The sequence below is a fragment of the Vipera ursinii genome (genome assembly GCF_947247035.1).
Source record: "Vipera ursinii genome assembly, chromosome: 1".
NCBI classification, from domain to species: Eukaryota; Metazoa; Chordata; class Lepidosauria; order Squamata; family Viperidae; genus Vipera; species Vipera ursinii.
The window spans coordinates 123817568-123830943 of record NC_139512.1 but is presented as its reverse complement, the minus strand read 5'-3'; the positions used below and the strand labels follow the sequence as shown (position 1 = coordinate 123830943).

Genomic DNA, 13376 nt, shown 5'->3' with positions numbered 1-13376 from the left:
TGCACAGGTAACATTGACTCTCAAGCTGCTCACTGCATCCCCTCCCCCAGAGACCACCAAGCCCGATATGTTAAGTAGGCGAGGGCCATGTGCTGTGGCCACTTCCAGGCGATGGTGCATTTCTTCATTCCTCAAGAAGGATTACACTTCCCCAGCTGTGTTTCTTGCCTGTTTTTCTCCCTCCCTCATCTCAAATATTTCCCCACCACTCTGTTCTTAGGAAGGAAGGAGAGGGAGGGTCTGAGGGAAGTCCTGCCCTGCTGCCCTTTCACCATCCCCTTGCCCCCTCCTCCTGGCCTATCCTGGGGGGTCTCCCATCCTATTGCTAAGGAAGCTTTGGATACAAAGCCAGGTCTCCTCACATGGAGAGGGAGTGGGCCTCCCTCTTGACTTTGCCCTCGTACCCATCATGAGCAAGCTGGCTAAGGAGAGCAAGCACAGCAGCAGCAACCTTGAGGAGGAGGTAAATGCAGCTGGGCACCCCCTCGGGGAAGTGGGGCTGGGCTTAGTGCCGCAGGTCTGTGGTGTGTTTTAAAGTCTACTCATAGTGGCTGAGGATATTTCTCAGACACTATTTTATTTTTGCTTTTTTAAAAAATGAGAATCTGGTATAATGCAATGCAAAATCTTAGTCCTTTCTAAGTGCATTTGACCCTGTCAGCATCTTTAAAGTTTAAAAGTAATTTAAAACCTAAGTATGACAAATCGGAGTCAGTGAAATTTATGGCCATATCAATTTCTATAGGATCTCACTTTGGAAACAGAAGTTTATTCAAAATCCATGTTTATAATCCATTCTGAATTGTAACTTTCCACCTACAAGCAACCTAATCTGCAAGACTGTTATAAAAATTGTTGAAATATGTATAAACTATGGTCAATATATGGAAGCATTATATAGGTGCTAAATATTATTAAAACTCTTTTTGAAACAGAAAACACACATTGGAAATAAATATTTGTTTTATTAACACTTAAAAGTGCCATTATCTATAGTCATTCCATAAGCTCATAAGGTTACATCCAGTATACCTTTGCACCATAATCTTTCCAGAATGAAATAACATGGAAGGAAAAAAAATCTTTCTTGTATTAATTCTTGCAGGTCCTCATGCACAATTGTTCTGAATGAAGATGTGTACAAGCAGTATACACATTTCATAAAACAAAGTAATTTGGTCAAACACAAGATAATAAAGCATGGCTTACTTTATATTTGATAAAGACCCCAAAATAAAATAAGAAGCCATTTACCAGCAGGAAAATAATGGATAAATACATATTTTTTAAAAAATTAAAAATTATACATTTTGTACAAGCACTATAACAAAGTCCTAATGTGCATGAACAATGGAACAAACCACACCATACCAGGCCATTAGTACACTCTTCTAAAAAAAAGAATACCAGTTTTATGTCGATTCTTGATATCCCCAGTGCTCTTATTTCCCAACCTTACAGTTGGTACGTCTTAATCGTTAATACAAAGATTCTTTCAAAACCAGGTTGTCAACTTAAATTTAAACATTGGTATTCTGCTAGTACCCTCAATTATGCTTTAATTTTCCCAATACCATTAAGATCCAGAAGGAGACATAACATTCATTGTAACAAAAGGAAATAGGCAATAAAAACATCATCTGACTTTTCTAAGACTGGTTATGTGTCTCAATTTTTTCAAGCAGCTATAAATTCAAAGATTGCTTTCAGCTTTGCAGAGCAGTATTACTATTCTTCGTATCAAGGAAACACTTTTCAGGGTTTTTTTAAAAAAAAAATGAGAAAGAGAGAGAGGAGGGGGGGACATACAGAGAGAGGGACAGAGAGAGAGAGAGAGAATCCTTACAAGACAAACCAAACCATTGTCCAGCCAGAGTGTTTTAATATACAATTCATGTCCAATTCTGGAAATACAAATACATTTTGAATGGTTAAAAACAAAAATTAAAAAAATATTTTCTGAACATCAGCCAGCTGAAAATATATTTATCTAGTAAATTATCTTTCAAAGCTTTTATATATTTATCTAACTAAATGCAGTACCTTTAAAAAAAGAATTATTTAAAAATGTAGAAATGAATCTGTGGAGTCTGTCGAAAAGAGAAAACACAGTACATAGAAGGTATTTTTGTATACCTTATTTTTGAAAGTGAGACATCTTTGCCACAATCCAAGATTTACAGTGGCTTTGATGAGTGCATGAAGTTTCATGTAAGCAGTGTTTCCTTAGTTGCTTCATACTTTTGAAAAATTTGCATGCACTCTCGTCACATACAGGTGAAACAATTTGGCATTTGGCCAATTTTCCACTCAAATAATGGTCAAATACTCAAAACTGAATGTGAAAAGACTTACATTAAAGACAGGAAAGAGAAAACTCAGTTAATTGCTATTTTAAACCAATTATGTCACAAACTATTGCCAATATTTGACTGGTATATTCCAACAGTATGAAGTGAGCTGGGAAATCCCTGTTCACAAATGGAATTATTTGTGTGCATGTGGGTGTGCGTGCATGTTTGACAAAGCTGCTTAGATGCAACCAAGTTGCTGGATTAGATCTACAATGGGGAACTAGTAAGCAACATTAATGTCCTGAGTTCCTCAACCAAGATAAAGCCAGAAGTTGACATACATTTATACTGAATTAGAAAATCCTCATACATTCAAGACAGTAGTACATTGCACACATACGTTTTTGCATACACTCCATAACAGTTGGTCAGAATATTAAATCAGTGTACAAATTAAACATTTTCAAAAAATGTGCAAAAGTCAACATTGATAGAAAAAAATACCATTGTGTACATACATTACAAACTGTGCCCAGCATTCAAACAGAGTAAAAACATTTAAAGAAATAAAGGGATTAAATAGAGAATTTGACAGCTGCATAAAAATGTACATTAGATCAAAAGGATAAGATTTATATATTATTATTCATAGCTTTTTGAAAAATGAGTCTGCCACTGACTTCCTCATATATAGTGACACTTGCTAGAGGTATGACGTATCATATTTTGTGGTAATCTATTTCTTTTTTACAGTTAAAAGTATCAAGTTTTAAACTGGTGATATTAGCAAAACAATCATACAAAAAGCAAGCAACGTGAAATTGAGCTTTTAGACCCTGTTCCAAACAAAAGAATTATTTTTTTTAAAAAAATCTGATTATGTGCCTGTTGGGTGCACATGTGCATACACATCTGGGGTTGCATGGGGATAGATGGTATGTGAAGTTAATAAAATTGAATAATTCTAAACAAGTTAACTCTGAATATTCCCATTATTGACACCACTTCTTTTCTGAGGTTTCTCAGAATAAAAACTCAATAAACATCGTAGGAAAGTAATTCTAACTGTCCCCCATAGCAGACTGTTAACACCCAGTAATATAAACCACCTCTCCCTTGTAAGTCAACTATTTAAATTTGAATAACTCACAATGAAACACCATTGGAGAAATTATTAGCTTTTCTGTGTTTACTTATTTAGTAAGAGGAGAAACGGGGAAAAAACCCTGTACTTGAGAGCATTTATATAATTCCCCACCTATTCCCAAAGGAATGTAATAGGTTTGCTGTGTACATTCTTATTTGAGATATGAAAAGTTTGCATTTTCAAGATAAAAATGCTGCTAAGATTCCAGTAGCTCTGAAATCTCAGGTTTGCTCACTTGCTTGCATGTCTTTAAAAGTTCATTGTCCTAAAACACCAGAGACTATGGCTCTAAACTGTTTGGAATGATGAGACTGAGTATGTGCAATATTTTAATTTGCTATGGCACAAGGAATACTTTGGCTCATTATACTAAGTCTCCTTTTCCCCTTAAGCTGTAAACTTATTTTCAGAATGGAATAATATTTGATTATTTATACTAAGGGGGAAAGATAGTACAGAAATACTTAAGATGAAAACCACAATCCATCTCTAACCCACTTTAATCTAGTATAACGTGGGATGCCCACACACAGGAGGGAAAGGGGCAGAATCAGAAACAAAATACAAAATTTATTTTTAAAGATAAATTGTCTTTTAGAATAAATATTCTCTAGGGAAAATATAGCAAAATTAAAAATCAGCAAAATAAATAAACTAATGGCCAAAAACAATCCAAATGAAAAATATAAAGTACTTGAATGAAAACTTTAATGTTTACCCTGTATAATCTTAAAAGGACTTTGATACTAGGCCAATATTCTCTACTTATTGTAAATTCCCTACAATTTGACCTTATATGCCTGGTTTATTTGTCAGGTCAATCAGAGACATCTGGTTCATGAAGGAAGACAATCCCACTTTCTTCTATCCTGCAGCCCTTGTGTCCCCTCAAAAATAGACCTTCAAAACAGGGACTCCTCAAGAACAAGGTCAGGTAGAATATGGTAAAATGTTATTGGAGAAAGAAATCAAATCAAAGAAAAGAGGAAGAGACTTTGGAGGACATTTAATCCATCCCCTGCCCCATGTAGGAATCTAGGCATAATCTCTCTCCATGCCTGAGAATCAGTCTTTTTGTTCCTCTCAAAGAAATACATTTAATCTAAAGTTATTTCACATTCTTTGCCACAGCAATAATCACTTATTATGCACGTTGTTAAACCCAAATTAACAATAAAAGCAAGCTTCTGACCCACATTGGGGTTTTGCCTTAAAAGTGTCGAGGTCAGAAGCTATACACACAGAAATGAAGTAAAATCTTACTTTTTCATGTCTACAAAGTTTGTGAAATTGCTATCAAGTTGTCAAGATATGTTCTCTTGATCTGTGACAAAATACTGTTCTATATGGGATTTTTTAAAATTTCCATTTAGTTTTTACTACTATCCATCTCTTAAGAATGGCATAATGTAGTCAAAGCAGTAACTGACTTTACACTGTACAGCCTGACAAAAGAACCTGGCTCCAGCCTCTCTTATAAGATGCTGAGGTATAGATAATTATCCTCACAGTTAGTAATCTTTCTTCTTACTAATGCAGCATACCGTATGCTAGAGAGAGTATTATAAGGGCTGTTTATTAGATTTCTCTCACCAAAGAGAATTTGTTTTCCAATTTAAGACTGGGAAATTTGGAAAATCATTATTATTATAATTAACACACTTGCTTGGACACATACCTTGCATTCAAAATTCCTTCTGCATAAGCCAAATGCTCAATTTCATGGTTGATATAGTCTGCAACATTTCCATTTCATTTTGTAATTATAATCATTAAAATAGAATTGCTGTGCTCATATACAGGATCATTTGCCAGGTGCACATTTTTCTGCAGCTGTATGACTATTTTCACATGATCAAAGGGGAATCAGCATGATCACAGCTGTGTGAATATTGCGCCATTCAAGTATACCTCTCCCTCATAGCAAAACCCTCCAAATACTAATGGTCTTCACTATCTGCTACAGAATATGTCCAAAGTTCTGATTAGTACAATGGATGCTATGAGAATAATATGCCCTAGAGAGATGATGAAACCAATGATTATTCTGACAGGGCCTATGTATCATCTCCAAGTACAATCTAACAGCGGGTATATTTAGGATATACTCAGTATATCCATTATAGAATATAACACCACAATTCAAAGGCCAATGACAAATACAATATATTTAAGCCAATGTTTAAATTCATTAAAATATTTCTTTACTTTTGAAAAGGCTTCAGATGAAATGTTAGTCTAATTGCAGCATTTTTCATTCTGAGCTAATTTTTCTATTTTCCTCATAAAGCTAGATTTTGGATAAGTACCTTCATTTTCCCTTAAGTGATAGATCTACCGGTACTTTACATTCTGTACCAGATCCTCTCTCCCACTTCAATTGGAATCTATGTATTTATCATTGAACTAGAGTTAGCTCAAGCTCCCAAAATAGTATAAGCAGTAGTACCTGGGATTGTAAGGCTTGGATTCCAAAAAGACTGCATTTTATGATCCCAGAACACATTTAAATACCCCAAAGCATGGTGTGTATAATTGTAGGATTATGTGCTGCTTCACTAGCACTTTCAAAAATATTACTGCATAAGGAGCCACTTGGATTGCAAGTGTATCTGGGACAGCCATAGTAATAAATATATCCAGCACAACTTAGAAATCACAGGAAAGTTGCTAATAGCCACTAGACAAATAGTGCTTTTGGCTGTACCTAAGGAGTACAAAAGCTTTGGTTTTCAGTAATTTGCTAACATATACATAATAAGTACACAAACCTGTACTGGTATGTTGATAGTAATACTTTTACTTAAAAAAACCCCTCACCTTAGAGATATACATTCAAGCATAAAAGTCTGTAATTCTCTATAGGTGCAATATGTTTCAAATATTTTTTTAAAAAAATTCAATAAATATATTATTTTTTTTGACCAATTTTCTTAAATGTCAGACACCGCTGCAAACTTGGTTGAAAGTATTACTGAATTCTACATTAAATCTGGACAATGGCAGGAACAAGATTTGTCCTTGTTAAAGTTATATGGCATTAATAGAATATAAATACCTTATTTGAAATCACATCTGATTTTCCTATTCAGAACCAATATTGTCACTTGCTTTAAGCAAATACTTCCTTAAAAGAAAGTACCACTAAAATCATTCTCAGTTCACTTGAGCTGATTATTCTAGAATTAAATAATTTGCATGTACGTAGAACTTCCACGTTGCAGAATTTACCAGTTCTAGGGTTAAGAATAAAGAATATAATCATATCTAAGTTTAAGTGCTGTTAACATCTCCATTTGAAATTAGTGAACTTGGAATATTTTTAACAGCTTAATTTAAAACTAATGACATACTTGGATAAAGGTTTAACATGCTATCAGTATGTTAACATGCTATCAGCAAGGCTTGAAAGTCTATATATGGTTATCTAAAAATGTTATATATACTCCCTAGTTAATTTAAAAAAGGGAAAAATTATGATGCTACTTAGTAAGTGGTCTTATGTAATTTGAACTTTTTCTGTAATCAATATGCTAAGAAAATAAACTTAAGGCAAAAAGATAAAGGCACTCAGATGTCTTTGAATGCTTTGTTAGTATAACAAGAACATTTCAATCGACTGTGTGTAACCCATATACTTCTTAAAAATTAAGGAGTAACGCTTATGCTAAAAATTAAGATTTCTCCAGGGAGACTATCATGATCTTTTTTTTTAGACATTAGGCTTTCTATATATATGAATGAAAGTACCTGCCAGACTTCATACCAAGCCTCCCTGTCACTTTCAAATTCATGAAAAATATCAGGCTTCAAGATATAAAATACAAATAAATTCACCACATTACAATGCTTAATATAATTTGTAGTTTAGAAAAATGCCTGCTACGTGCTATGAGTATCTATGGCTGCTCAGATGCTACTGCTGCAAGATCTCTGATGGGTGCCTCATGTCATACATGGAAAGAAATAAATATTTGGATTTATGATTGGCACAACCATTCAGGATTGTACCCAGAAGCATAGCATCTAAGTATGACCCTGCATTTTTTCTTTCTGAATCTTAGTTATGTTTCAGAGCTGGGTTTGAACCATAATGCAGATTAAATCTTGCAGAAAAGGGCTGAAAAATAATATACTGAATTACTTTTATGTAGCAGAAAAGCCACATTTATCTTCATTTTTAAGACAAAGACATGGTTATGTGCTATATATAGCTTATGTCTACTCAGCTCTGAGGGATATCAATTTTCCCTTTAGTGTTTCCAGTTTCATTTTAGAATAATTATTTGAATGTGACATATTCCCATACCATTTTCTCATAATTATTTTAATATAAAGAATATATAGACTTTGAAATAATTGTTAAATAGTCTTCATGAGAAAGCAGTCATTTACAAGCTTTTGTTTGATGGTCTTGTATATGTCTAATTCTAAGACTAAAAATAATAGGTTACAAATCACTGTCAAAAGACACAATTTGTATTGGCAAGCTTTGAAGGATTCTAAATAACACCTTAGATATTCAGAAACATAAGTATTTTTTTATATTAGTGTTTTCTTTCTAGCTAAATTGATATACTTAATTAAAAGTCTCTAGTTAGGAGACTTTTGTCTATAATCACATAAGCTGTCCCCAGCCTCATTTGATGAAGTCCAAGGAAAATGTAATGAAAATGATCAAAATTTGGCTTGAATTGTAACAGCAAGCTTGCTGTCAATTACTAGTTTTTATTTTGTTTTGTAAACTTTAATTACAAATTCATACTAAACATGGACTTATACTTCAATAATTACATGCCAAATTGCTGGGGACTGGGGACTGACCCATTCAACTTGTCACTTAGAGGTAAACCATTAGCAATTGAGCTACCTCCCTCCATTATAGCTGATATTAGAAGTGTTTGGGAATTCACTTTATCCATCTTTTTTTAAAAGCACTTTTATACTGCCATTGTCAAGACAAAACACAGTATTGAAAGAAGGCACAAACAGCTATCAGCCTTACTCTGCTGTCTGTCTGTCTCTTTTTCTCTCTCAGCCACACTATGGATTTGAGGAGCACAAAGTGCCCTGCAATCTGGGCAAGTTATCTACAATTTTGGACTCTTTCTACTTTCAAGATACTTCTTTGGACATTACAAGATTTTCTAATTCTTAACCTGCACTAGACATTATCTTTGAACATCACATAATTACCTTTTGGTAATAGAAGTACCCAGACTAAAGTTATGCAAATGTTTAAACAAAGCACAAAATAAAATGGAAATGTCATCTGCATTTTCTGGGTCTCTAGTGTATCTTTAGCTCCCTAGAATAAAAATAGCATGGACAGAAATATCCCATGCTACTTCAAATATACACACACTTAAAATATAGGTTTGGGATCACTGTAAATTGTTCTGTATAGAAATTATATGCAAAAATATACCCAGCAAAATAAATCTTATAACCAAAATCCCTCAGATATTTTAATAAGGAATATATTTTAAATTGCACATAACTTTAGAAAGGCAAAGGGCTATTGGATCACCAAATTTTTACCTAAAGCAACTCCTACACTCATCCATATTCAAAAAAAACCTGATCACAAAATTATTCCTGTTCAGTATATATTCTAATTGCCTAAATTTCTGGGTTTTCCCCCCTAATTTATTAGCAAAAAGTATTGCTTCACTCTTACATTTCTTGTTCTGTATGAATTTAAGCCATCTAATAGCTTTTTTATTCCTTCACATAATACTGAGTGCTCTCATACTTGTCTACTTCATAGAATTACAGCCATTTTAAGGACTTTATTACTTTTAAACATTTTAGAGCTTCAGAGGTTTCTCTCTTTGGGGGGGGGCTCACAAATTAATGAGCTGTTCTTATGCATTTAATAATTTGTCAAAAGAAACAAGCCTTCCCCAAAGTTCAACTGATGTCTGCATTTACTATTTTGTATAAAAAATCATTATTTCACACCCCAAATCAGGGAGAAGAGGAAAGACAGCACTTTCTACATAATTACATTTTTCCTCTGTCCCAGATGTTACCACAGTATCATACATCACATGGACATGAGATCTGCTAATAAATCACGTTACCACGGTTCCAGACTCCCTAAAAGACCTTAGTACAGCGGTAGCTCACCTATGACATGCCATGTCATTTGTGGTGATACACCAGGCCTCCAGACCCTCTAGGAGTTGTGTAAGAGGGCCCTGCTCTTGGGAGGGCCTCTGGAGCCTCAGAAAATCACACACGAATGCTCAACAAGGCTCATGTGATTCTTTTCTGAGACTGCAGAGGCCCTCCAAGAGCAGGACTCTCACATGTCTTCCACAGGATGAGGAGAGTCCAGGGAGGAGTCCAGAGAGGCCCCTTTGACTAGGGGAGGGGAGGGGGAAGTGTGAAATGCCAGCAAAAATCAATGTTGGCATTTTCTGAATTTTTGGCATTCCAAGCCCATCACCATCACTGCCCTAGTATAACAACTCACTGTGCTAAGCTTCTCAGGCTCCTAAACTCCAAAAAGGCATGGTGGGATAAAGCCGATCCAAGTGAGATCAAATTAGAGCAGAAAATCACCATAAACAGGCTGTTATTTACACAGTGAAAGAGCAAGGAGAGGCAGCCGGTGATTCTATTCCAACAGTATCAAGTTCATGTTTTACAGCTGAAACAGGACTTTGTAAGTTTTTGTTTAAAAGTACAGCTGATTAGTGTTGCCATTTAACCTAGTAATTTCTGGATGGAGTGAGTCCCGTCTCCCGGCAAAAAATAATTTAATCCAACAGCTTAATCCTACGCATATTTGCTTAGGAAAAAAAAATATCACTGCATTCAGTGTAACTCATTCCTTAATGCATCTAGGAGTGTTGCTTTAGACACTACGTTCTAAAATAAGTGGAAGGTTCATTAAAACCTGGTCTTCAAAATTGTCTTACATGAGCAAATATTTTCATTCAACAATTTTGAATTGGTGCAACAGCGCTGCTCAGAGGTCACTCAGAGGCTGCAATGATTGTCTGACTGCTAGATTTTAAAACATTTCAAAGCCCTGTTAATTGAGCAGAGCACAGAATTTTGACAAAACTGTTAAATATACATATACAACTTGGGAAATGTGGGAGGACTTCTCTTGTGGTCTCTCCTTTTAGTCTACTTGGGACCAAGTGATGCACATTTTCATGTTTTACATAATTTGCATAGCTATAGCTTGATGGAAGTTTAGCAAATTCAGAATCTTACAGAGTTTCCTTACAGGCACCAGGAAAAAGACAGCCTATATTGACATGTAGGATACCACAGCTCTGTACCATAACAGAACCATAACAGACTGAAAGATTCCAGGAAATGAGTCATGACAATGATGATTCCTTTTTACATGTTACTGTAAATTTTAAGCACACCTAGAGAAAAATAATCCTTACAGAAACATTTGTCACTTTCAATAGTCAAAAATTAAGACCCTTAGAAAACAAATCATTTAATGGGTTGTATTGTTCTTTTAGTGGGTTAGCTCTCAATTTTGTTCAATCCATATTTGCTTTTCCAATTTAAATTCTGTCACAACTATACTAATGCATAAGCAATGTTCCATCTACTCTTAACAATGTATGGTCAATTTCCAACAAAAGCCATATATAATGGGTGCAGCTTAGTGCTGCAATCAACAGGTCAGCAACAACACCAAAATGTATAACACTAGGATTATTATTTGTACAATTCTTTGGTGGTGGTTGGTTTTGGGATATTAAAAGATTTCCCTAGTTCTATAAAAAAATGGAAAAAAGTACATTTCTATTTATTGGTGATCTGCTGCTGAAATTACATTTTAGTTGGGGAATGTCTATGGATCAGTGCTGCCTACTTCTATCCAGCATGTCTACGAGATGCTTTCCAGAAGTACAGACTTTATCTATCTGAACTTATTTTAACAATAAATAAAGACTGTAAACTCAGGTTACTAAGTCATGATTAAGGTGCCAGGAGCATTACATAAGTATGAATCATAAATCATGTATACAGCTTTATGTTGTTGTATAGGTGATTTATGATTCATAGTTATGTAACTTACATTTTATATGTAATTGTTGGTCAGGGTTAATAGCATCATTATGGTATCTATTATCTTCATATAGTTTGACTTCCTTTAGACATTTTTCAGAAAGCCTAGAAAACAACTAATAGTAATGTTTAGCAACACCACTTCGGGAAAATGGAAGCATCTTTCCCATTTTCCAGTTACTTTTATTGTTTGGTGATATACATATCCTAAAGGGGCAATCAGCAAGCACACATTCTACAGTTTCTCATGATATTGCATTCTATTGTATTAAGTTGTCCAATGTGGGTTGAAAAAATTGGGATAATAATCCCCAGTCTGATTATTCCTTTATTATTATTTAAATCAAAGTAAAACATCTAAATAAATAAATAAAAAAACAATTGGGACAGAAAAATTACTTTCTTTTCTTTCTGTATTACATATTCCTTCGTCTTCAGCTGGAACTGAATTATATGGTATAGATACACATGGGAGCTTCCAGATCTCATTCTACCGAACTTGCTTTTTCAATGCAAATTAATAAGGCATTTGCAATCCACAAAGTTAATTTTATACAGTCAACACAGTGCAAATTAGTCAGATTATGCAAATGACGTTTGATAAATAAAATATGCATCTGAGACACAGAATTCAGTTCAGCAACAGAAGGAGAAACTAAATTTTTGACACTGTTGCCCTTTCTACCTTAAGTTCTTTATGATAAAACTCAAGAGTAGAGGAAAAAAACCCTGGACCTTATAAAATATTTTAGGGGACCAGAAGAGTAATTGGGACAGAAGAAACAATATGGAACGTATTCATAATGAATATGAACAGAATTATGTTGCATGAAATAAACTTCATTCTACCCATTGGTGACTCCTCACAGATCAACTATTTCTAACCCTGAAAATCAGTTTGTTGCATGATATGTGGACATGTTTTTTAACTTTAGAGAAGTCTGACACTACATCAATCTGTTTATCTCTGATTCTGGATATACAACATTAATGCACTAGCACTATTAAACAACAGGATTCTTATCTTCAAAGCAGAAAACACTTATTTGGTTTACATTTTTGTGCTAATATGATGGTTTATTTTCTAAAATGTACCTTGCTCCGCAACCTGAGATTCTAGCTTCTAAATGAATTTCCAGAATCACAGATGAAACTTATTTCAAAGCTCAAATACAATTGAGAGTTCTTTGTTATTTATTTATACACTGCAACCACTGGATATATACTGTTTTTCTGAATCTGCTAGTGACATGTATACCTTCCCAGCCTTGGGAGTTAATTAGCAGTGCTTGCCAAGGAATAGAGATGGGGAAAACCTTATACATGATTCCTGATGGTCCAAATAAATTCTTTACCCCCTTAAATAAGGAATGAATATGTACTAAAGTGCTTTATGCAAACCACATCAGTACATTACTGAAACAAAGGAGATTCTAAATGGGAAAAATCTGCATTCTAAATATGCAGAGAGATCTTAACAATTTTATATGAAAGAAAGAATCAAGAGAAATAACTTCTCCCTTGTCTTTTTTCAACTCTGTATAAAAAAAAGTGCAGTAAAAAATGCAGTAGGTGAGAGGGATTGAGGCAGGCCATCAGTGATAATGTGCAAATGTATGTCTCAGCAGTTCATCTGCAGATGGTCGCAACTTAGCCTCAATAAATATCCGCTTTAGAAAATCCCGACCGTGGTCTGAGACGTGAGGTGGCAGCTGGGGATTGGTAGGCTGTGTGGCAATTTTAAAAATGGCAGCCATTGCTTCAAATTCTGCCCAGGGTGGCTTCTCAGTGAGCATTTCAACAACTGTACAACCTACACTCCTGCAACAAGTAAGAATGAAAAGCAAATTAAAATCAAGCTTTTTACATTTCTACGTAAGCTT

The 13376-nt window shown here is 34.5% G+C and overlaps 1 protein-coding gene across 3 annotated transcripts in view; it reads right to left on the bottom strand.

Annotated features, from left to right (window-relative positions):
• Nucleotides 1–1073: 1073 nt before the first annotated feature.
• The window catches only part of MAP3K2 (mitogen-activated protein kinase kinase kinase 2), a 46399-nt gene continuing 34096 nt past the window's right edge, over nt 1074–13376 (bottom strand). For all 3 annotated transcript variants that reach the window (XM_083350056.1, XM_083350055.1, XM_083350058.1), the window contains one exon: nt 1074–13314. In XM_083350056.1, coding sequence (XP_083206182.1) covers nt 13089–13314 — 226 coding nt within the window. In that variant the 3' untranslated portion in view covers nt 1074–13088. The remainder of the gene's footprint in view (nt 13315–13376) is intronic.